General features: G+C 44.7%; 1 protein-coding gene, 1 long non-coding RNA gene and 4 other non-coding genes across 7 annotated transcripts in view; 5 read left to right on the forward strand and 1 right to left on the reverse strand.

Annotated features, from left to right (window-relative positions):
- The first annotated feature begins 1,125 nt into the window (after window positions 1-1,125).
- Window positions 1,126-12,655, forward strand: LOC101944123 (uncharacterized). Its single transcript, XR_508913.4, has 6 exons — window positions 1,126-1,270; window positions 2,729-2,789; window positions 4,248-4,298; window positions 5,294-5,342; window positions 6,857-6,918; window positions 12,262-12,655. It is a non-coding gene; the product is annotated as an uncharacterized LOC101944123 (long non-coding RNA).
- LOC112059731 (small nucleolar RNA SNORA17) lies at window positions 3,475-3,605 on the forward strand. The gene has a single exon (XR_002888999.1). It is a non-coding gene; the product is annotated as a small nucleolar RNA SNORA17 (small nucleolar RNA).
- Window positions 4,327-4,459, forward strand: LOC112059735 (small nucleolar RNA SNORA17). Its single transcript, XR_002889003.2, has one exon. It is a non-coding gene; the product is annotated as a small nucleolar RNA SNORA17 (small nucleolar RNA).
- Window positions 5,889-6,022, forward strand: LOC112059734 (small nucleolar RNA SNORA17). Its single transcript, XR_002889002.1, has one exon. It is a non-coding gene; the product is annotated as a small nucleolar RNA SNORA17 (small nucleolar RNA).
- On the forward strand, window positions 7,926-8,056 carry LOC112059732 (small nucleolar RNA SNORA17). Its single transcript, XR_002889000.1, has one exon. It is a non-coding gene; the product is annotated as a small nucleolar RNA SNORA17 (small nucleolar RNA).
- A 226-nt stretch (window positions 12,656-12,881) lies between the features above and the next one.
- The window catches only part of DIPK1B (divergent protein kinase domain 1B), a 41,772-nt gene continuing 30,484 nt past the window's right edge, over window positions 12,882-24,169 (reverse strand). For both annotated transcript variants that reach the window (XM_005299513.4, XM_005299514.5), the window contains exons 3-5: window positions 18,976-19,083; window positions 17,818-17,994; window positions 12,882-15,600 (exon numbers count right to left, since the gene is read on the reverse strand). In XM_005299513.4, coding sequence (XP_005299570.1) covers window positions 14,788-15,600; window positions 17,818-17,994; window positions 18,976-19,083 — 1,098 coding nt within the window. In that variant the 3' untranslated portion in view covers window positions 12,882-14,787. The remainder of the gene's footprint in view (window positions 15,601-17,817; window positions 17,995-18,975; window positions 19,084-24,169) is intronic.

The following is a 24,169-nucleotide window of genomic DNA, read 5'->3' on the forward strand; positions in this document are numbered from 1 at the left end:
TGTTGCTTGTAACAACAATAATTAAAGCATTATCCAGACAACAGTGTGATATTTTTAAAGATTAGAGCATTCCATTAAAAGCTTTTATGTTTTGTTTTTTATGTTATAACTATTGCTTTATGTGGAAGGAAAATATGGGTGCTGAAATTGAATAAGGCCCCAGTTCACCAAAGCTCTTATGCTTATGCTTAACTTTTTAGCTTAACATTGATTTCCCATTGAACGACTCACATGATTAGGTGCTTTGCTGAAGTGCAGCCTATATTATGAAAAGACGGGGTTCTCAGCTTAGCATTTGAAACAATCAGTTTCTTTTAACACCAGTGGTAAGATCTGTGTTTGACTTAGAGACCACTAATCAAATTGTGCTTGTCCATGTACCATTGCTTTTTAAACCAGCCTCCCCGTTCATTTCAAGAGGAAAGTGTGTTTAGTAATCGCTGTTACCTATATGGTCCTATGTATGTGCACACCTTGAATATGGAAATGGTGCACAGGTCTTACTCAAGCTCACCAGGCTAGCTTCCCGTTTGCTTTCAGTCCATCAGCCTCATTGTAGCTGTCTCCTCATATGCATGCACAATGAGATATTCCAAGGGTAAAATCACTTCCTGGACAGGAATGGGTCTCTAACCCAGCCTTACCCCACCCACTTCTCGTTCCTCCCCAAGGCTGATCTCCCCATTTCCCTTCCTTTCGTCCCCTGCCTTTACAGACCCCTTTCCCGTGTTGCCAGCTCTTGAGATAGTTGGTGTTTCTCTTAAAGCTCCATCTCCTGGAGTCATGGGATTCATTGAGAGACTCGCCATTGTAGGTTTTTTTTTTTTTAAAGGAAACCTGTGTGTCTAGCCTGCATAGCTGGGAAATGGGAGCTGTATAGGCTGAGGCTCAGACACCAGGAGGAGCAATAAAAAAACACGCTATTTTGAATGTATTTAGCTGTTGAACAGAGCTAGGCTCATGCCTTTTGAATGCTAGAAGTTGGCCATATTGCGCCCCCCCCCCCCCTCTGCTGATTCTCCTCCTCCCTTCTCTGCTTCCTCCCCCCATCCCTCTCCTCCCCAGGCTGACCCCTCCCTGGGCCCCTGAAGCCGACTCGCTGCACTTCACGCTCCTGTCCAGCAGGGGGAGTGTGTCTGCGACCACGAGGCAGCTGCGGGCCGCGGAGGACACGGTGTTTTGTCCCTCTAGGGCTCCCGTCGGGCAGCTCTATATAAGCGGGAGGCGCGGGCCCACGGGCCCCTTTTTCTCGGCTGGCTGCAGAGCGGCGGTAAGTGAGGGGCGGCCGGGCCCCGCCCTCGCCACCCCGCACCCCAGCCGGGCCCTGCCTCGGACCTGCCCTCCTGGAGCCGCTCAACGGTCACCCGCGGGGCTGGGCCCGGCTGCCCCCCCACCAGGCCCGTATTCGCCCCCCCCCCCCGTGTATCTTTGGGGGGGGGGTCTTCCCGAGGTTCCAAGATCCCCTCCCCCCAGCCTGCACTATAGACACGCCCCCCCGAGCCCCGCCCCCACCTGCCCCGCTTGGGGGGGGGCCTGAGACGCGGGGGCCCTACCAACTTCACAGCCATGAAAAATGTATCAGCCCATGAAATCTGGTCTCCCTGTGGGACATGTGTGTGTGGTTTTGCCCTGTATTATACAGATTTCATGGGGGAGACCAGCGTCTCTCAGATTGGGGGGTCCTGCCCCAAAAGGGAGTTGGGTGTGGTCACACGGTTATTTGCCCCCCTTCCATCTGTGCCGACTTCAGAGCCGGGTGCCCGGAGAGCGGCAGCTGCAGGCCGGGAGCTGCTGCCTTCGGAGCAGGGCGGCCAGAAAGTGGTGGCGGCTGGCTGAGGGCCAGCTCTGCGGGCAGCAGCGCAGAAATAAGGGTGGCAATACCTTACTGTACCATCCTGCTGCGCTGCTGCTGGTGGCGTGGCGATTCTGCATTCAGAGCTGGGCTCCCAGCCTGCGGTTGCTGCTCTCCGGCTGCCCAGCTCTGAAGTCAGCGTCGCTGCCAGCAGTAGTGCAGAAGTAAGGGTAGCAGCACCGCCACACGCACATACCCTTACAATAACCTTGCAACACGTCCATCCACACACAGCTCCTTTTTGGGTCAGGATCCCTACAATTATAACACTGACATTTCAGATTTAAATAGCTGAAACTATGAAATTTATGACTTTTAAAATCTTACGACCATGAAATTGACCAAAGTGGACCGTTAATTTGGTAGGGCGCTACTTATGGCTTTGATTTTCAGAGGTGCTGACCACTGCCCAACTTCTACTGACTTCATGGGAGTTGGCAGTGCTCAGCTTTTCTCAAAATCAGACCCTGCTTTTCCTGCAGATAAAATGTTTAAAGTAATCTGGCCATGCATCTTGAATTGTTAAAGAGGGGAAATTGTTGTTTTCAAAACTCTCTAAAGCTCTTTTCCTTGGAAATATGTATTTGATTACGCCCTCTCTTCCTTGTGTAATATGTCATGCATCCAGACACAAGTGAGCTGCCAATCCTTCTGTGCTTTTATTCCCAAGGTTTTAAAGGAAGGTTGGGACGAGGGGTGAAAGTGAATATTAGAAATTAAAGTGGGGAGAAGATTTTTGGGGACTAAGGTAAATTGAGATGGGCTTTCAGGCCAGGGAATTCTTGGGTGAGGAAAGAATAAAATTTAGAGGCTTGTGTGTGAGGCAGCTGTTTGATACTCAGTACCTTTTTTTCTGATTTTCTTTTTCCTGTTTAGCGAAAATATATAAAGAGATTGTGGCATGAAAGGAGGCTTGATCCTGAAAATGAGACACAGGGTGAGTGAATTTAGGCCTAGTACAAAGTTATCTAAGTATGGTGGTCTATGAAACACATCGTGCTGGCTAGCAGAGAGCTTGTGTTAGCTGCTACTCATTATTTGCAGCTGCTAAATTATATGGAAAATACATGAAATGTTTTCCTAATGTTACTTTTCCTGTAGGTCCCAGAGATATGCTGCATGATTACAAATGGGAAGGGGCCTGTCCATGAGACCATCTCTGTATTAAAACATGACTCGTACAGTGGAAGACATTGAGCACCCTCACTTAGCAATTAGGATATAAAGAGTTGTGCATCTACTTGAGAATCAGTGACATTATTCCACTCTAAGCACATATGGGTTTGATGTAGAAATTATTGTATGATGTTCTTTGGCAGTGTTATGCAGGAAGTTAGATTAGGCGATCTAATAGTCCCTTCTGGCCTTAAAAATGTATGTATCCTAAAATTTCACACTGTAACTAGATTTGGGGGAAATTCCCTTGAGAGAGAGCAGTATGAGGTGTTATATATGCGCACAACAGTGCATGAACAAATGGGGGTGTAAAGAGGTTGTTATAAGGCTTTATTGATGTCCTGGAATGTTTCCGTTTTATTGACTGTGCATCAGAATCTTCCCCAATGTAATGAAATCCTTGCGATTTGCCATTTATGTATGCATCTTTTGACATTAGATAGGTCCCTGCCCCGGGATGTACAATGTGGCTACCGTGTGTCATCTTTGTTCATTGGGTGGCAGAGAGCGAGGGGCGATGTCTGCACTCTGTGCTCTGAAACCCATGAGCACTCAGAATGATTAATAGCCTGACATCATTTATAAAATAGACTTGCTTTATTGGCGGCACATGAGAAACTGGATAAATGTGCCCTAGAAGTCTCAGACTTCTCCTGTTTTGAACTTCATTGATCAAAGAATACCTTGTACTACAGTGGGAAAGCACTACTAGAAAGTTTGTGGAGCATTGTCTGGGTTTATCTTTTGAAATTATACGATCCACTCCGTAAATATTCCTTTACCCATTTCACAGTTGGGAAACTGAGTAATGGAGAGAATATGATTTACCTATGGTCATATAACAAATTGGTGGCACTACTGAGAATAGATCCCAGAAGTCCTGACTCCTAGTCTACAGCTCTAGCCACTTGATTAGTTTCTCCATAATCTCCTTCTAATCAAATTCTGCGGTCAGGTCCATCAAGGGAGACCTTGTAAAAAATCACTCTGCTCTTGCTGTGGGACTGGTGGAAAGTAAAATTAATTGCAAAGAAGATGTACGTGTTTTATCCTCATAAGGTAAAAAAATGGTTATATTCAGTTTGGGTGTAGTGCTTAGTCTTCCAAACTGCTCTCAGCCACACACTGATACCCAAATAGTGGGCATCTGAAGTGCATGTCTAAATGGTATAATAACTGCTCTAGTTATTTTCTGTTTTTCTTTTTGCTCTTTTTACAGGGGGGCAAATGTGAATACTGCAAACGCAGGAGGGTTTTTCCTAGAGCTGAGGTGAGTGTCATTTCATGCAGGTTCCCTACATGCCCCTAAAGGCGTTGCAGATATGGTTGCTGTGCCATGTTTGTGTCATCAGGTGGCAGAGAGGAAGAGGCTGTGTCTACGCTCAGTGCTCTGAAATCATGAGCACTCAGAATGATTAGCAGCCTGACATTTTGTTTGTTTTCTTTACGGTGTTTAATATAAATGTAGTAGTCAGTGAAAGGTGCTGGATTCTGAGTTGTGGAGATAGAAGTTTTCTTTCAAGTGCAGGTATTGCAGGAGCAGGAACAGTTTCTTTGCGCTGTCCCAGTGTGTTCACCTCTGGGCAAGGAGGTAATTGGTCTCTCTACCCATTCCATTGGGGCAAATTGTGGTGATGCCTTTTGCAATGTGACACTTGTCCTACATTGGACTGACACCAACTAACCTATTGTGCATGACCAGCAGATAGCTGTTTAGCGGCTAACCATTTTTAGTTACAGTACCACCAGTTGGAGCTGAATTTGAATCCGAGCCTAGAATTGATGAGTATTGTATTCCACCAGTACCAGTCCCCTTCAATCATTTGGTATCCCCTGATGATGTTGGTTCTAAAGTAGTGTAAAGAGGATGAACAAGGTCTTTTGTGAAAATTCACTGTTTTGATCAGCAAGAGTGGGGACCTCTAACCTTGTTCATGTACCGTTGTGACCTGGTGTTTCCGTGAACTGCAATTTATTCAGTATTTGGCGATCTTTAAAATTATAGGTGGAACTGCCCTGATATTTCACTCTGCAGACTGGGATCTTTTAATGGAAATAAATGCCCATCTAGCACATTATTTCCCCCCTCCATTTGTTCAAGAACATTGTTTGCAGAGGTGAGCCTGAATCCAAACTCTGCTTCTCTGAAATATCCTAGATCCAAACATCCAATCCTTTCCATCTCTCTTGAATTCTAATTCCTTTCCATGTCAAGTTTTAGAATGATTATAATTGCTGTACAATGTGTTTTGTCTTTTTGGGCAGAAGAATCAAAAGATCCCATGGTCCAAGAAGTCTGCATCCTAGATGTGAGGTGAGCATGGAGACAGTGTATATTCTAACTAGTACTTCCCATATACCAGAGACCATCAGCTAAACTCTTGTCCAGACCAGGAATTAGAATGTGTTTGCTAACCATGCTGACAGCCTGGAGTGTAGACAAGACTGTGTGCCTTTAACACATGTTAAACTGACATGTTAAACACACAGCCTTGTCTACACTAGCCTGTTAGCATGTGTTGTCTAGACCAGAATTTGGAAGTAGTTAGCTAAGTCCTTGATGTACAGCTCTGCAATCAAATGTAGATATAAGCTGCAACATGGCAGGTATTTGCATTGCTTTAGATTGCTGAGAGATGGTGGGCGGGAGATGAGAGCTGTCTCAGAGGAGCTGCTTATGAAATTCAGCAGCAGTTTTGAATTTTCTAAAGCCCCCTGTGTTTTGCACAACAGTAAGTGGATAGAGGGGCAATTATGTGTCGATTTCAGTCTCATGGCTGAGATTTCTTTTTTGTTGCTGCTTTGTTTTTATTGTGAAAGAATCGCTACTTCTCTTCAGCATCCTGTGTGTTAATAGTCCCATGCCCCTAGAGGCATTACACATGTGGCTGTCATGCCATGTGTGTGTCATTAGGTGGCAGAGAGGAAGAGGCTGTGTCTACGCTCAGTGCTCTGAAACCTGTGAGCACTCAGAATGATTAGCAGCCTGACATTGTTTCCAAGTATACCTGCTTTCTCCAGAGGATTGGTGAAAGATGGCGCAAATGTCCTTTGAAAGGCAGTTAAAAGCACACTAATTTTAGCTGCATCAGGAAAAGGCCCTACATCCTTGTATGCAAGGACAAGTAGAAGTGACTGTTCTATTCTAAGGAACTCCTCAGTCCTATGCTTGCCTTTCAAATGGTCTTCTGTGGCCTTGGGGAGATTGCCGCTTGATGTCAGTTCTGCTATCTCTAAATTGGAGATAACATTTTAATACCCCTCATGAAGTTTTTTTGAGGGTTATACTTTTAATGCACTTTGAAGACAAAAAGCATCATGTAAATGCTAAGAATCTGGAATGAGAGAGTGACTTTCCAGTTTATCTAATGCCACATGAAGAGTTCTCCCAGTATACCTATAGCAGTCTAATTATACAGCTGTAGTTTTGCTGCTTAATTTCCCATGTAGACAAGCCGTAAGTAATGCTTCTATTTAAAATGTTAATCCATTAGCTTCAGTTCTGTGTTTGTGAGACTAGGCACACTTCTTAACCAGAATTCATCTCTTTGCTCTTTCATTATTTATCAATTGAAGTAGAAATATTTGTGGCTGTTTTGTTGGCATGCAGCATAGTTGAATGTATAAGGTTACACAGTATCCAACAACGGAGGTAAGCAAAGGATGTCTGAATTGTAGGAACATTACTGAGTTCATGCAGTGCCTGCATGGAAATAAAAAAACAGTTCAATGGGTTTTCCATTTGAATGCATAATTTTAAAATAGGGAGAACTGAGAAGTATTTTAAAATGCTTTGCAAATATTTGATATTCTGTCTCCTATTCACAGTTGCTCTTGAGGAGGACAGCACTGATTTCCTTTGAAATGGTATAACATAAATGCTGTTGAAGGTACGTATTATGGCATCCTTCGCACTGGAATCTAGTATTCCAGGCATGACATCAGTTACCACAACTGCTGGTGCCAGTGAGTTGGAGCATAAAAACTGATGTTTAAGGGACATCATGGTCAGGTTGTTTTAAAAAAAGCATATTTATAAAAGAAAATGTCCGTATCTATGTCACTAATAAACTGTAAGATGCTTGAAAATGAAAGAAGGGCTTAAAATGTAATTTACCTTCCATAATTTTTGCTGATTCTCCCTCCCCTCTTTTACTGTCCCCAATTTAGATTGGACAATGAAATTAGATTGGTAGTTTCACTTTCTGGTTCTCTGAAGCACTGTGCTTATGCATATGTTTAGGTTACTTAGGCTGATGGGGATTTTTAAATTCAACCTGTAAACTATTTTCATGGAATTAAAAACTTTGAGTACATTTCAATTTGTACCTTATATTTCTACAACAGTCATTTTGGATCTAAGCTCCCAGACCATCTACCGTTAATTTTGAGCAATTATTTTTTCCTACATTGTGTCCATCTTTGTTTTTTAAGCCTTAAAGAAAAGCCCAGTGACCATGGAAGGCAGTCCTATAATGTATGCGTTATTTAATTTAGAACAATCATGGTCATACATCATTGTCCACTGGGTTTGGGCTGGAACTTTTTTCCTGGCTAATGTAGGAAACTGATAGTCTGTTAGAGCTCTCATATTTTGTTTTATACGTACATTTTAATATTTGTAAGCACTATAAAATTCATGTGCACACAAGCAGAACTACATAACTTTCATCATAATTACTGATAACAGCAACTACCTTTGAAACCAAATTGTTTCAGATGTTTGTGTGTTAACACTGCTTAGCCCTGTGGCACAGGGCAGGTCCATCACTAGTGTGTTAGCATTGTGAAGACATATTAGCCTCTTAAATTCAGATAGATAAAGTAGATGTTTGCTACTTCACTTGGCAAGGCTACGTTTTTAAATTTTCCTTTTACCGTTGCCTGCTAATCAGTTACTGCCCCGTGGAGACATAACTACGACTGCAGTGTTGTCTTTATGCCAGAAGGAGGCAGACAGGAAGCATTGGCCACTTTGAGTCTATATCCTTAAAGAATGGATGCAGACATTTACAGTGGCTAAACAATTTATTAATTTGGGGAGGAAGAATGAGGAGGCTGTCTGTTTTCTTTGCATCAGACTTTTCTGTAGAAATTGGGTTTGTGTTAAGGTTTTTTAAACAACCATTTCAACAAATGAAAATCACTTACCTTTTAAAGTAATCCGCATGTTTAAGGACTGTTTGGTTTCAAATTAAATTGGTCTTAATGCATTAATATAGCAATTAACTTGTAATACAAAGTTATTAAAGCACAGCATTTCTCTCAAATGTCTCAACAACAAAATTATGCTAAATCCAGTAAACACATTTGCTAAAGAACTTTAACGCTGATTGTATGTTTCCACACGTCTGTTTGCAAAATCCTTTCAAACACTGCAAAAGCATTCATCGTATGTCACAAGTTTGTAATAAAACAGACGTTAATTCAGATATATTAAAGGAATAGATCAGCTAAAAGAATACGCTTTCAATATCCAATCCAAACTCTGTGCAGAAATTCAGTGAAGTCCTTTTATAAGAGAGGAATAAACTTAAGAGTGCATCCAAAGATGAAATGCTTTGATCTGATTTAAAAAAAAAAACAGAACTTTTCTTTAAAGGTGCAACATGGCTTGTAAGTTTTCTACTGAGTTTATATGTTAATGCATCTGCAAAGAAGCTTGACCTCCAAGCTAATGAGCTGTTAGGGAGCAAAGATATAAACATGTTGTAATAATTGTGCAACACCTATGCCATCTCGGGGGTATAGTGGAGATAGCCCTCCACTGTATTGGTGTTGTAAGGTGACTGAAGAGGAAGGCTATGGCCAGACTGAGCATTCTAAAACTCCTGAAGGCTTTGACAAATAGCTTGACAAAATTTGGCAGTGGTGAATGCTGGATAATGTCCTCATTAAGTGGGCATTAGAGGGGCCAAAGGTACCATTAACCAAGTGAATAGCTTGTGGCTGCAAAATGAGCCATTTAATTGAGAAAAGGCACTGCACGATAGCAGTGGCTTCTTAAACGAATGTTAATAAGGTTGAAGTGGATTTCCCAACATGTTAATAGTGCTAGTTAATAATTCTCTTCCCAAAGGCAGACAGCAATCCAAATATGGACTACACCTTTCTGGGGGACTCATCCATGGTTCTGACTTTCAGCCATTGAAAATACCAACCTTTTAAAGTAAGACATGTTTTGAAAGAAAAACCATTGTTCACATTGACTCATACATCAGAATCTAGAACCAAGTCTTTACCATTGCATATGTTGCATTTAAATCACAAATATTCAAGATGTAAATATTGGGAAAAATAAAGCGCTTTTGAGACTCCCATCTATCTAACCATGCATACCCCGTGTGAGGAGAGATTGAGGGGGTGGAGTTATAGCATAGCATATTGAAAGCTGTGCCAGAAGGTCAGTAGTAAAATGGTAGCCAATTAAGAATCAAGATAATTAAAAAAAAGGGGGGGGGGGAAGAGATCTGCATAATTACAGTCTGAGATGTTGAGCAAAATTTAAGATAATGGCTTTTTTTGGACTAACTACACAATTAAGTAATGGTCTGACTCAATCCAAAGAATATAAAGAAATTAAGAGATTAGGCTATTGCTCACTGGCTAGATATTGCATACAATACCTTATGGAAGTCACTGTTCTAAGCCTGGACACAGCTAAATGAGTTCAAGAGAAACTAAATCCTGTGTTCCACTATGTGCTCTCTAGCTGGCAGTGAGGAAAATACCAACCTTCCTAAGGATTAAACAGGCGAGCATGGAAGCCTCAGTTGAGTTCAATGTTACTTTATCAGGTATTTATATGTAATTTCCTGCAGATGTGATTAGCATCATGAGACACTGCAAATAGGTAGTAGGTTAGGATTTCAACACGTTTTGATTTAAGCACTCCAGCAGTGTGAGGGTTGCAGTTGTAAAATCACCATAGCCATGTGGTGGCAGGCCTTTGAGGGTCTGAGTTTGAGAGAATGAAAGTTCCAGTCTTGACACAAGTGTTAATACGGAACAAACAATAGTTTGTGGAACTGTCATATGATTTCACTTCAAGGTTTTTGTTTTGTTTTGTTTTTTTGTTGTTTTTTTAAATTCATGTACCCCCACCAACATCTTGAACTCATGAAAACAGGAATATGATGGAAAAGCTATAAGAGACAAACTTGGAGGATTTTAAAAAAAACTTGGAAGAGTTGAAATATTACTGATGTAATGAGGAACTTAGTAAACAGTCAAGAAGCACGTGTATTAAGAGAGGTTAAAAATGTGCATATTCTAAATTAAACATAAAACATGACTTGAGACCCAGTTTAGCTTATGCTGCCTTTACTTTTTCTTCTAGGGTTGTCTTAGAATTCATACTTACTACATATGGCAATAATCTCTTCATAAATATTGCTATAATTTGGTTTCTGCATCAGGTTCGCTTATCAGCAGCCATGGGCTTTTACCTGCAGCTTGTGGCAATGGTGTTATTATCTGAGATGGGTTCTTGTATCAAGTCTTATTACTCAATATGCCCAGAAACTACTACAACTCGATAATATTAGTGAAATTAGTTGCCAAAGGAGATGAAGTAATTTGCATAATAGCCAAGTAATAAAATCTTGGTCAATAACGAAGGCGGGATCCAATCTGTTGGAGTGCAGCTGAGAATGGTAAATCCTTGATTGCAAATGGTTTTGGGGAAAAAAATCCTTCCTTTGGTGCAGCTCAGTGGCATCTTGGGTAATGCTCTGTTGCTATTGGAGACCCAGTTTGAATACCAAGAGCCAAAATCCAAGCTAGACTTCATAAGGGTGTCTAAATAGCTGCATCTCCATACTGAGCAGCCGTAGGAAGGTGTAAGTTAAAGAAAGTGAGAGTTGGAGCAGGTGCCGGACTGCTTAATTTAGCCTCTGATGTCCTTCTGTTATTGATCCTCCCTGTACATCCCTCTTGCAGCACCTCCACATAGAAATGACACTAACATGGATTCTCAATCTCAAGCCTACTTGCTGATGTAATCATGCAGTTTAGTTTTGGCTGTGACTGATACGGGCTTGGACCTGCTGTGAGGTTAGCACACATTTTAGTTTTGAGGTGGGAGGCAGAGAAAGAGCCTTGCATTGCTCACCAGTAGCATCTGCTCATTGAGATTGGCTATTGATGCTTCGTTCCTCTGCACTTGGAAGGAAGGTGACTACAAGTTGGCTTTACAGTGGTGATTGGGGGGAACATGGGAACTGGCAGAGGACTCTGAGGGAGGCAGAAGACCCCCGCAGCAAGAAAGGATTGGAAAAAAGCCCTATGGCTTGCTAAACTCAAATGATTAGGTCTTTAACCTTTTTCCTGAGTGACCCATATCCTGAAGCTGATGGTTCAGTGTCGCCCAGTAACCCTATGCAAAAATGGAATCTCTTGCTGTGGACAAATCACGAGGGGTACGTCTACACTTACCGGAGGGTCCGGCGGCAGGCAATCGATGTTCTGGGATCGATCCCGGAAGTGCTCGCCGTCGACGCCGGTACTCCAGCTCGGCGAGAGGAGTACGCGGCATCGACGGGGGAGCCTCCCTGCCGTGTCTGGACCCGCGGTAAGTTCGGACTAAGGTACTTTGAATTCAGCTACGTTATTAACGTAGCTGAATTTGCGTACCTTAGTCCGAAGTGGGGGCTTAATGGGGGCCAGGCCGAGGTCATGAACGGCTTCTTAACCCTGTGTCCTCTTCGTTAAATGGGCCCTGAGTATTCTTTACTGGAATGAAATTCAGCTCGGTGCATGCACAGAGCCATATTCATGACTTAAATGCATTGTCAAAGGGATTCACTGGGGTTCACAGGTTGCATAGGGCCTCCTGCCAGGCCTTCAGTGCTGGGATAAATTTTACCCACCGAGAGTCCATATTGCTCTGTTTCTTAGTAACGTCCACCTACCACTGTTCTTGGGCACGGAGTGGTTAAAATGTAAGCGTCTTTCGAATTCATTTAGCCGTTGTAATGACTTTCCTGGAAAACTGGGTTTCATTTATGGAGCTGTTTTTCTTTGAGAAATGAAATTCTCTGAATAGTCCTTGAGTCATAACTGACTCGGTTCAACATCCTTGGTTCATTGGCTACAGGGACAAGATCATCTTGTTGCCAATCAGAACAGAGACGTATGTTCATTTTAAATGTGAAAAGTACTCAGATGCTGTACCACAGTGATCAGCAAGGTCTTAAATGCAGCGACTGATCAGCTTCTCTCTTTCCCCTCAGAGCCACAATCAGAGGTGTCAAACCAGACATGCTTGAGGAGCAGTATGATGTACCTTCCTGGGCTACGGAAGTATTGCAATGTCTAGCACTATATGAGGACGGCATTTATCTAATATGCTGGGGCACTTTGTTTGCAGATGATGCCTGTAGGTTTGTGTTTTCTAACAAACCTGGCAGCAGCAAAAGAAACCATTTGGGGTCTTTGCACTTGAAGTTTGCTAGATATATCTTGAGGCTCTACCATGCACTGCCTCAAAGTCACTGCAAGCACTACAGACAGTGAATGTGAATATAATATGCGGTGATGTAAATATATTCTTTGCAACTCTAAATGTTCTCAGTAACCTGTTTAGCCAAGGTGCCAATAAAGAATAAATAGCTATTCTGATCTTCACATTGCTTCTCTTAGTGTTCCTGATAATGCTATATGCATGTATTTACCAGGCATTTTCAGATTAGCAAATGGATAGTGAAACCATAAAGAGACTAGTTTAAACTGACTTTCTTCCTGCCTTGGGGTGGGGGCATCATTTAAGTGTCAGTCTAAAGAGAAAAGGGGCCTACCCAATTGTCTAAAGTGAATTATATTGATGTATTCACAGTACCATAAGTAATATCCATTTGAACCATTCCAATTATTTTATTTTTAAATTGCATTCAAAAAATTATTTAAATTTACTTCTGATTCAACTGGCAAAAGATGGAAAATCTGGCACTTAACTAGGCAGAATCCTTAAAAACTCTTCAGCCGAGTGTCCTTTTAATGCAATAGCATGCATCACGTTCGGATTGCTGGCCTTGCCTTTGCATTTCTAGGCTCCTTTCTTTTCCTTTTTTTCTACCCACTGTAGTTTTATAGTATTTAACAAGTCAGAGTAACTTCTATGGACATAACACAATTAATCTGAAACCCCAAACAAACAAAATACCCCCCACAAAAGATGCTTAGCCTTCTGGTGTCTGAATTACTGTGGTGCAAAGCTGGCCTGGCTCTGGGAAAGCAAGTTAGACTGGCTGCAAGCTAGATTTAAAGCATTTGTTGCCACTAAAACATTTTCCCCATAAATAACAGTTGAGTGGTGATGATGATCTTCTAGAACTAATAGAAGGGACTGATATCTCCACTCCAAAGGGCTCATAACTTTACAGCTATGACATTAAAGATTGCTTTCAGAGGCCATATATCCCGTGGGACAGAATTTTTTTTTCTAGTGATTGTACTTCAGATGTGCTTAACTTCACGAAGCTACTGTCGGATCACCAGCATGCAGTCTAGCAGAATGGATAAAATCGTGCAGGGAATGGAGAACCAACAATAGTTTACATAAACTAAACACCCCGCTCAATCCATGTGTTCAGAGCATCTTGAATGCTAAAGGATTATTATAAGTAAATACAAATGGAAACAAAGGGTCAATACTTCAATAGCAGGTAGTGTTCAGACAGCCAAATGAGATTTGTTTTTGTTGCTTACTGAAAAATTGTCTGAAATTCCTTTATTTTTATTTGGGTGCAGGGGAAGAGCAGTGGATTAATGGGGGATTAGCCTTTTACCTTTCCAGTTCAATACTGTCAATTTTAAAAGTGCCAATTAAACCAAGGGGTGGATTTGGACCTGAACTGGTGTCTGAGCACTGTCTTTTCTCTTGATATGGGGAATACAGTATACCATGTAGCATATATGCCACTATGTTAATTTGGTTTGTGTCTGCCTGGGGACTTTCTGTATTTGTATAGGTCTGTTTTATCCTTATGTTATAGCCATCAGTGTTTTCCTTTAACTGTAATCATTTTCATACATTGTTTAATAATGTAAATGGGTAATGGTGCGGTCCACCAGGTAATGCGCCTTCTCGCAAGCGTAGCAACTGTTTACACGAAACCTAGAATTTGCCAGAACCTACCTACTATGTGGTCAGGCAGTTCAGGAAGGTGTGTAACAACCAGAATCAAAGTGTGGGTGGGTGAGCTTGTCTATCGGCTTCCTACACTGTCTGAATTTTACAGTATCAAATTCCGACATTAAAATAAATTGTGCAGACTCCAGGCTGGGATAATCTACCCTTTTAAGAATCACCAGGATGTTGGTATTTAAAAGGCTGGTTGCCATTGATGTACCAGTGCTACTCCCACAAAAGCTATTTATTTACATCAGAGGTGTTCATCAAAATAAGATATGACAATTACAGCATGATGATTCATTCTCTGATTGTTCCTTGATTAGCAGGAAAGAGGTGCAGCGCGACTCTGGTTCCTCTTATCTTCTTCCCCCAGAACTATTCACCCAGGCTCTTGGTATTTCTACTTTGCATCTTGTTCTTTACAGACCTAAAGCACGCTGTTGATGATTTTGCTGAGTGGCATGGGTCATTGATGCTTTACTGAGGGGGGAATTCATGAAGGAAAAAGGGCTGCAGCCATGTGAACTACCTGTTTCTGGTGCATTTCCTCTGGCTGAACGAAGAGGCATGACCTTCTATCCTTAACTGGATACCAACACTATAGCCCACCATCACGGCTGCCCTGTTAGGAATATTTGGTATTTGAAATCTTCTTCCAAAGCAAGGTCTTGAGATTATTCAACACAAGTGAGTGGTGCACTTCCATCTGGCTAGCCAGGCCACTAAGGGTCATACAAGTTCGTAGCTGCTTCTGTAGCTCTTCTTTCAAGTCAGACGGAGCTCCGTACAGCAAGTAATCCTGCAGTAGCCCACAGACTTTTGCGAGGTTGGGCTGGACCATGTCACCCTTGCACTGCTTCATGAGTTTGTCACAAGTCGCCATGCAGTCCTTCCCGTAGGTGCAGTCCACGTTCTGCTCACAGTGACGTCCCTTGAGGAAACCTCTGATTGTCATCTCTGTTGCCACCTTCCTCAGGTTGACCATTTTGAAGTCATACTTGTCGTTGTAGCCCACGTTCTTAAAGCTAGTTTCACAGATGTAGAAGTTCCCGTACGTCCCATGGAATATCTCCTCCACAAACTCCAGAAGGCCGATGGCAATTTTTGCTCTCCTGGGCCAGGCTGGAGCAAACCACTGGTGAATAATCCGATGGATTGCTGAAGGCAGCAATGGCTGGAAGAAGTGAGGGACATTAGTACCGTAGAGGGAGTTGTGAGGGATCTTCTCTGTGACATACAGGTCCCCGCAATGCCCCAGCAATTTGGAGGTGTGCTCTTTCTCATGCAAGGAGAGCATGAGCAGGAATTCGTTTAGATGAAGTAGAGCCCAGATGGATTTGGCCTCTGCCAGAGATACTTTTCCATCTCTGTTCACATCTGCCATGGTGATGATTTGGTTCACCAAGGCTGCAAGTGATGTCTGATCTCCTAGGTTAGCCTGCAAATCAATAAGAAATCACATCAGCTCTTTAAATTTTACCCATTGTGTACATTAATTCAGGGCAAAGTAGTAGGGTGCTACTTTCTGAGTGAGGTGAAAGTGCTAGAACAACCCTGAGACGCGCGCTCTGCTGTAGCCAGCTGGTTACAGCCCTTCAGATTCTCCTAGTGCTTTTGCTGCTGAGAGCTGCTCTAATGTGGGAAAAGCCCTCAAGGAGATAGGCAGAGTGCAGCATGCTCTGGACACACCTTTGTGCCTGCCCACTACCCTTGGAGTTGCAGCCAATCTGGGATCAGAGCAACCAACCCCTCCTTCACAGGAAATCTATTGCAATTGAATCTATATTCTAATTACAAAAGAGTAAATACATCTAAAGTCAAAATAAGAGGATGTCCTCTTAACACCCTGATTTAGGTTCAAACATTATTGCTAGATTGCACAGGAACAGTAGAGACTCACATTAAAACAGAACATCATTTATTTCCCCATGGCTTTGAAAGTCTGTGCTTGCAAGCTCCTACTTTTGCATTTTAACCTACTTGCTATCAGGAGGTGCAGCTAGACTAAATATTTGCAAATATGCAGTTGTAGCGGGAGAGAGATACTAGCACGTTGGGATGAAAGCAGGGGCAAGTGTTCCTAACATGTTTCTGAACATTTTGGGACTCTCTTCTGCAGAAAGTACGGCAGCAGTCTGTGGTGCCTACTTGCTATCAGGAGGTGCAGCTAGACTAAATATTTGCAAATATGCAGTTGTAGCGGGAGAGAGATACTAGCACGTTGGGATGAAAGCAGGGGCAAGTGTTCCTAACATGTTTCTGAACATTTTGGGACTCTCTTCTGCAGAAAGTACGGCAGCAGTCTGTGGTGTTCTAATTAATCCGTGCAGTCTTCCTTTAAGAAAATTCCTTTTTTATACCTTTTTAAAGATGATAGCTTAGAAAAGGAGTTAAAAGGAAGCCAGTGCTTGTCAGCTTTAAGAGGCCAGAAAACTTCATTTCAGGCGTATCACATAAGATCACTAATTTCTCTTCCCGTAATGCAGGTTTTATCCCCGCCTCACTTGGAGGGAATTACCAACTGAAGTGATTTGAGTATTCCTAACAGGATGACTTAAAGTGTAATCAAATAACATGGCCTTTAGGGCTCTAGATATGGTTTTATTGTTTCATCCACACCAGCGTGAAAAGTAGCAAGTGCTTAGCAGCACCCAGCAGTGCTACCCAGCAGTTCTAGGCTCGGATGCAATGAATACCTCAGTCAAGTAGACACCACCTTTCTATCTTCCCCAAATAGAATGGGATCTGAATTGGAATCTGGCTGGGTTATTGGGATTATAAACTCCTCCCTAGCAAAAGGGCACTGGGCTGCTTTAAAAGTCATGAGTAGAGGTGGTCAGAAAAAAAGTAAAAGTTGCACGTAAAAGTTTTTATTTTGGGGTTTTTTTTTATAATTTTTTTTGATCAGTGTGGGTGTGGGGTGCATTTTAATTCAGCATTTTAAAAAATCATTTTTGAAAATGGGAAAAATGAACACTTTTTCAATGAAACTGTTCAAGAAAGCTAAATTCAAATTCCAACAGGGTATTTTAAAGACAAAGACTTATAAGTGCTTAGAACCTCTATATAAATTCAAAATAGAATGATGCCCCAGTAGCGTCGCATTAAAACCACTAATAGAGTCCTCTTAACTTCTATATAAACGCGCATGGGACATTGCCCAGGGCTCTGTATTGGCAATGCTGAGAGAAGAGCCAAAAAGGGCCTTTGACTCAGATCCTTAAATATATTTAGGCTCCTAACTTCCGTTGAAATCAATGGGAGGGAGCAGCCTGAGTCCCTTTCTGACTGATTGTAAGGGTTGGTCTTGCAACTAGAATTCCAAAATGAGACTGAAATGTACCCTCGCAACTAACACAGTGGTTTTGTTCGATATATATCCTTATCTAGTGGTTCCTACGGTATCTGCTCTGGGGATTATCTTGAATATGACATATCACACGAAGCCTCACTCTACAACAAACAGTGGGGATCAGAGTCCTTCAGACAGGACTGGATCTTTTCAAGGATTACAGAGGATAGAAGAATGCATTTAGCTTAGGCTTCTCCCCACTGGCAAGCACTATTGCTGGTCCCAAGGCCTTCCAAACAGAGGTGATAATACCCTGTCCGGAAAAATGCAATGTGAGAGCTTGGGAGCCTCAGCGACACTGACTTTTAGGAAGTTCAGGAGCATCTCTCTGAATTCGTCCATGGATGTCCCTCTTGTAGGCTTGTCAAAGAGAACCAGGTCCCTCCTGGGCACTGAATCGGGCTTGCTGTCGGCCTTTAAAGCATCTTCAATACCACATTTAATGATCACTTCTTTCTCCATCCAGCGCCCCCTGTACACCTGGACCAAAGCAGAGGTAAGTGACCATGGGAAGATTGACTGGCTGAAAGCAAATGCAAATAATTATTTGGTGGGTTCTTGCAGGGTTCCCAGGAGAGCCCAGTGGATGATATCAGTGAGATTCCTTCCACCAATTCCAGTTAGTTTCGTATTGGTAACAGTAAGAGGGTGGGTTTGCAGCCATGCAGCCCTCTATCTGCATCACAGGCACCACATGGGCAGTGGCGGTGTAAGCTTCGCCTACGCTGCTGTGCCAACGTCGCTCAGGCAAGGAAGAGAAGGGTTCTGGGTGGCCCACTCGGTCCTTGGCCTTTCCACTGACGCAGCCAGTGTGGAGGCACATGGGGGGTAACCACAGTGGAGGTGGTCTGAGGAGCGTGTTCACCCACCTATGAAGGGAGCGGTTGAAAAGCAGCCCCCTAGAACTGCCATGGTAACCCAGCATTGCACCAAGTCTCCATTTTATTTAAGGGGGATCTTGGATGCCAACTCCAGTGAGTTCAGGTAAGCACTCTTCTCACGGCTTCTGTACAGCGATTATTTCTTGTCAATGCCACCCCCACCCGAGGCCAGGCAAAGCTGGTTGACCTGCTCCTCTCCAAGGGCCTGATCCAAAGTCCATAGAAAGGCTCCCAGGAACTTCCACGGACTTTGGATCAGGGCCTAAATGTTTTTTTTTTTCCCCTCCCTGCTGTGACTGTAGGAGACGGGCCAGGGAATGGGTGAGGTTGTTTAGCAGCACAGGCTGGCCTGCAGCTCCAGGAGACGGAAGCAGCATCCACTGAGGTCTCTAAGAAGCTCAGCCCAGACCTCCCAAGCAAAAGACAGTTGTGACAACAATGGTGCAAACCAGGCTCTGAGGAGTAGGGGTGTGCATGGCACATGGCTATCTTAAAGGGGCACCAGTAGCCTACTCCCCCTGTGGGAAGAGACTCATTTACCCACCAAGCTAAGTTCCCAGAGCTCAGACAGCCCACCTACCTGCTGAGTGGGGGATGAGGAAAGACACTGCTGGAACACCAGGGTGTGCTCCTCACACAGGTCTTTGCACGTTGAACCAGAAATGATCCCCTTCTTGTACTGATCGCACTGGGGAGAGGGAGAGAGAGGTTAGCCAACTCATTTGCAGGATCAGAGGCAGAGCAGGACTGCCAAGGGCAATGAACGAAAGACGGGTCAGACAGATTTAACCTTAATGCAGAACGCAAACAGCCAATTCAAAGGAACTAACGGCCACTCTCTACTCGCTGTCCTGCTCCATGTAAACCTGTTGGCCGAGTCATGCAGGATGAAACCGGCAGCTGTCCAGCCTACCCACCACCATTTTCACAGGGTGTTAACTTCAATGCTTGCTGCTAAGGCTTTTAAATACGGAGCTAGAACAGCTTGAGTTACTAAAAAAAAACAAAACCAAAAATTAATTATAAGAGGCAGCTGGGTTCAGTTCAGTTCCCAACTCTGTGACCCATGTGCAAATAAACACAGAAGAGCCTGTAGTAGCTAAATGCTTTAACTATACGTTATGAACTGCTGCCAATCTTCTCTCCAGGTTAGCCTCTGAGATTGATGTCAAGTTCAGCCACTCTTGACTAAGAGATCTATGCTTTCCTCCGTGGGAGTTAAACAGCCAGTCCAGGGCCATTGGACTCGAAATGAATCCTCATGCTTAGAAAACCAGCTGAAGGCTCAGCACAGTTTACTTCTTTCCACAGTCTAGCACCTCATTAGTTTATGTTTTGAGATTTGCATCTTCCTCTGAGTACAGCGAGATGCTCGTCAGGCATCTGGAATCCTATTTGCTCTCATAAAGAGTGCATGGAACTTGAACGTTGTGTCCTCGTTATAGCTGCAGTCTTTTAGCTTTCACAAGCCCGTTCCTGGGGTAACCCCACTAAAGGGGGAAGCCAACGCCCAAGAGCTCAAAGGGGGCAGTAGTGCCAAGTGCAAGGAGCACAGCACCACACACATGTTCATATTTTGAAAGCTGCAGCGTCTCCTGGGAGTGGAGAGGCGTTTTGGTGTCTCCGGGGCTGGAACTTGTCCTTGGAAGAGTATCATGGCCTTTTTTTGGGGGGGGGGGGGTTATTTCCAATTCTCCCGTCCCTCCCCCACCCCCCATTGGTAAAAAAAAATCTATTTTTTTTTAAATCATGGATTCAGGTGTAACTAGCTAACAGATATTGTACTTTGTACATAAAACTAAAGTGATGTTAATTAACTGCTATTTACTATAACGCTACAGTAAATGATTCAGAACTTAGACTAGCTAATAGTTCAGTAGCTATACGGACTAGTTTTATATTGTTAGATATGTTTTAAATAGGTTTTATACAATCGGGTCAAAGGGACACTGTCAATTTAAAAAAAACACGCACAGTTGTCTGAAATTACATTTTAATCTATTGGTAGAAGTTGACCAGCTAAAATGACCATACATGCAGATTAGAGGGAAATATATACTTGCTCTGTTTTTCTGTTTGTTTACTTTGTGCATTCAACAGTATTTTGTTTATAGTCAGTTTCACAGTTTCCTCTGCGCGGGTGGGGGCTTTCAGCCAGTAACGGGGTCAGGAAAGAAAACCTTACAAACTAGGAAAGGGCGATTGTAAAAACACAAAACTTGTCTGGGGGATTCAGATACGTGGAGGTGCTCCGGGCCTCAGTTTCCCCACCTGTAACTTGGGGCTAATGATACTGAAAGACTGCATCTGAGTGGATGAGGCTTAACCCATTCATGTTTGCAAAGAGCTGTGAAATCCCAGAGGCGCTATGTCAATCCGAAGGGCCAACATTTTCAGGCGTGGTTAGTGATTGTTGCATGCCCAAACTGAGCCAACGAGACGAGTCGTGATTTTCAGGGGGCAGGTGCTCAGCCACTTTCTAAAAGTCAAGCCTCTTTGGGGCTCAGGTGGGGTCCCCACAAAGGGCAGTGCCCAGACTCGCCAGTCACTTCTACAAATCTTGCCCAAGAATTTTTACCGTAAAGAGTCACGGCTAAGGTCAAAGTGGCTCCTATCACTTCAACTGAGCTGGGCCTAATTTTTCCACGTGCCATCTACATTTGGCTTTATTTCAAAAGCAGATCATGCAGTGCAGTGCAGCTGGAGCTGTTGCCTTTCCTGCCGGGTTGATCTGACCTGTTGCCTACACCACATGTCCAGCCTCTTCCTGGACACTATCAAACGGCCATCATCAGAAGCAAGACGGCTGCTGCAGCTGACAAGGGTGAGCCCACTGCTTGGGAATGGAGCAAATTCCGCCACCGAGGGAGGTGTGCTGCACATCTGCCTACCCAAATGGCTGCATTGGCCACTCTGTTCTGAAAGAAACCCACCCTGTCCCAGGCTCAGGCCTGCCGTAATCATGCAGCAGGCATCAATAAACAAATTAGTCCCCACAGGCAGGGGGTGGATCAATACTTGGTAATCACTCGTTCCATCGTGGCAGTCTCCATCTGACACAATGAGCGGTGCCTTAATTAGGCCGGACTGGCAGGCAGCACAGCACTAAATGACCTGCCGCTCTCACTGGGGGGAGATGGGCTGTGCGGTCACTGCATTGCTTCCCTCACTCGGGTTGTTTCACGTCACTAGAATCATAGAATATCAGGGTTGGGAAGGACCTCAGGAGGTCATCTAGTCCAACCCCCTGCTCAAAGCAGGACCAATCCCCAGACAGATTTTTGCCCCAGATCCCTAAATGCCCCCTCAAGGATTGAGCTCATAACCCTGGGTTTAGCAGGCCAATGCTCAAACCACTGAGCTATCCCTCCCCCTACTCTTGGCCCAGGTCTCTGAGTAAGTGCAAACAGGATGCTCCAGCTCAAATCTCACTACTCTGGAGATTGGGATGAGTCACAAACTGGATTGGGATCCAACTCTCCCAGCGTTCAGGGATGCTGGGGGTCCCGTTCGGCCTGTTATGGCGCTAAAGACCAGCCACAAAGGGCAAGGAGCTCGGCTGTGCTGTGATGTGGTCAGGGCTACTGGAGCTGCGGGGAGTTGGTCTGAGCCCCTCTCCAGGTGAAATTGGTGCTAAGGCATGGCCCAGCCCAGGGCCGGCTCCAGGGTTTTGGCCGTCCCAAGCAGCCAAAAAAAAAAAAAAAAAAAAAGCCGCGATAGCGATCTGCGGCGGCAATTCGGCGGGAGGTCCTTTGCTCCCAGCGGGAGTGAGGGACCGTCCGCCGAATTGCCGCCGAATACCTGGACGTGCCGCCCCCCTCCGGAGCGGCCGCCCCAAGCACCTGCTTGCCAGGCTGGTGCCTGGAGCCGGCCGGTGCCTGGAGCCGGCCCTGGCCCAGCCTATGGTAATGGGAGCATCTGTCATGAGAGATTCCTCCCCCTTTAGCACAGGATCACACATTCCCTCCAGCCAGTGCCACTGCAATCTCAAGTCTCACCTACAAGGCCGGGGCTAGGGGAGGGAAAACAGGCCACCGTGGTTTGCTTTTAGTGGATTGCAATTTGAGATGGTCACATTGACCCTGACTTAGGGCTTCATCCTGCCAGGGGCAGAGGACCCTTTGGTCCCCTTGAGGGCACTTGGCATCTCCCAGGAATGCTCAGCACCTTGCAGGATGAGCCACCATCACCCCATTTATATGAAGAGGGCCCTCTGCTCGCTATGGTGGTGATAGAAGAGGGTTACCGGCTGGATCAAACAGCAGCACCACAGGAGAACCAGATGGGGAAGCACCTGAACTCCCCTCTCATGTAGCTAAAGAGGGGTGGGGTGGGGAGAAGCACCCCACTTCACAAAGAGACAGCCAGCTAGCTAGAGAGTTCAGGGGAAACTGCCAGGCCCTGGAGCAGAGCTGAGAGTCCCTACCTTGCAAAGCTAGGGCGGGTCAGTAAACCAGCGACACTATAAAGCCCAGCCTTGGGAGGTGGTCACACGCAGGGACTTGTGAGTCTGAGGGACTGGTTACAGGTGGAGTTATTCTCGATTGACCTGCTGGGTTAAGCTAAACCGGAACAAGGCCCTCCTTATTCCAGAATCAGAGTGGCCACCCGTGGAGTAAATCAGGACCTTTTACTCAGACACAACTCTGTGTAGACAAAGCTCTGAGTGGGAGATGGGCTACACCTGCCATCACTGAGCCTGACTGATTGGAGAGCGGGAGGGGAAGGTGGCCAAGCCTTTGAAAGGGCCTGTCTGAGGGCTGGGCTGCCCTTAGGTAGGTAGCAAGTCTCCTAGTCACTGCAGCGCTAGGGCCCTTGTGGGGGGATTTCTTGATAGAGGAAAGTTGTTTTTTAAAAAAAGTCTCCTTTGCTCAAGCTGTTGTGTAGCTAGCAGTGGGGGGAGAGTCTAGGGAAGCCTGGGGGCGTGATAATGCAAGGCATGCCAGGTTGCTGCGTAGATGAAACACCTCTGAGGTTTGACGGAGGAAGGGGCAGCTGCTGGGGATAGGGGCTAGCTGGGATGAACCTGAATCAGGGAGAGAAAGGGTCTTGCCGTGTGTATTCGTTCTGTGTTTGCTACGATGGCTGGTAGAGCTGCTGGGGAAGGGGGGGCTGGATTCAAATCAATAGTGATTAGGGGCCACATATAAACTGAAAAAGCATTTTAAGGGGGAAGGGGGAGGTCCTTTACACCAGCCTGGCCAATTGAATCACTGTCCCGACCTTGCAAGATAAGGTGCCTTCCCTCCTAAATCCATGTGTCCTATTCTGTCCTCAAAGGACCCCGTTCCTGCCCCTCCCCAGCAGGGCTGTGCACCTGCCCATGCAGCCGAGGGACCATCTGATCCCCAAGCTAACTGATGCTTTGATACAAATGAGTCAATTCAAGGAGCTGCTCAGTTCTCCTCTCCTGAGGCAATGTAGATGCTGCCTGCCTGAGCAAGCATCCCCTGAGAACTCACCCCTGAAGTCCACTCAGAGGCTGGATTTGTAGCAGCTGTTGCCAATTAAGAAGTTTGGGCCCTGCAGTGACTTGGACTTTGAGTTAGGAAAACAAATGGATTTTTCCAGCATCCCCAGATGACATTGACTCTCCCTCCTCCCCCAACAGCTCTTCCCCCCAGGAGGGACCATTCGGAGCTTGCACCTGTGCAATCTGGCAGCAAGGGATTGTGCTGTGAAGGCCTGTGCAGACGTCAGCACTGTGCTCGCCCTGGCTGTTTGGCCTTCCCCAGTGACACGCAGCCTGATGCACCTGCAACGCCCACCAATTC

Source organism: Chrysemys picta, chromosome 18 (genome assembly GCF_011386835.1).
Source record: "Chrysemys picta bellii isolate R12L10 chromosome 18, ASM1138683v2, whole genome shotgun sequence".
Lineage (NCBI taxonomy): Eukaryota > Metazoa > Chordata > Testudines > Emydidae > Chrysemys > Chrysemys picta.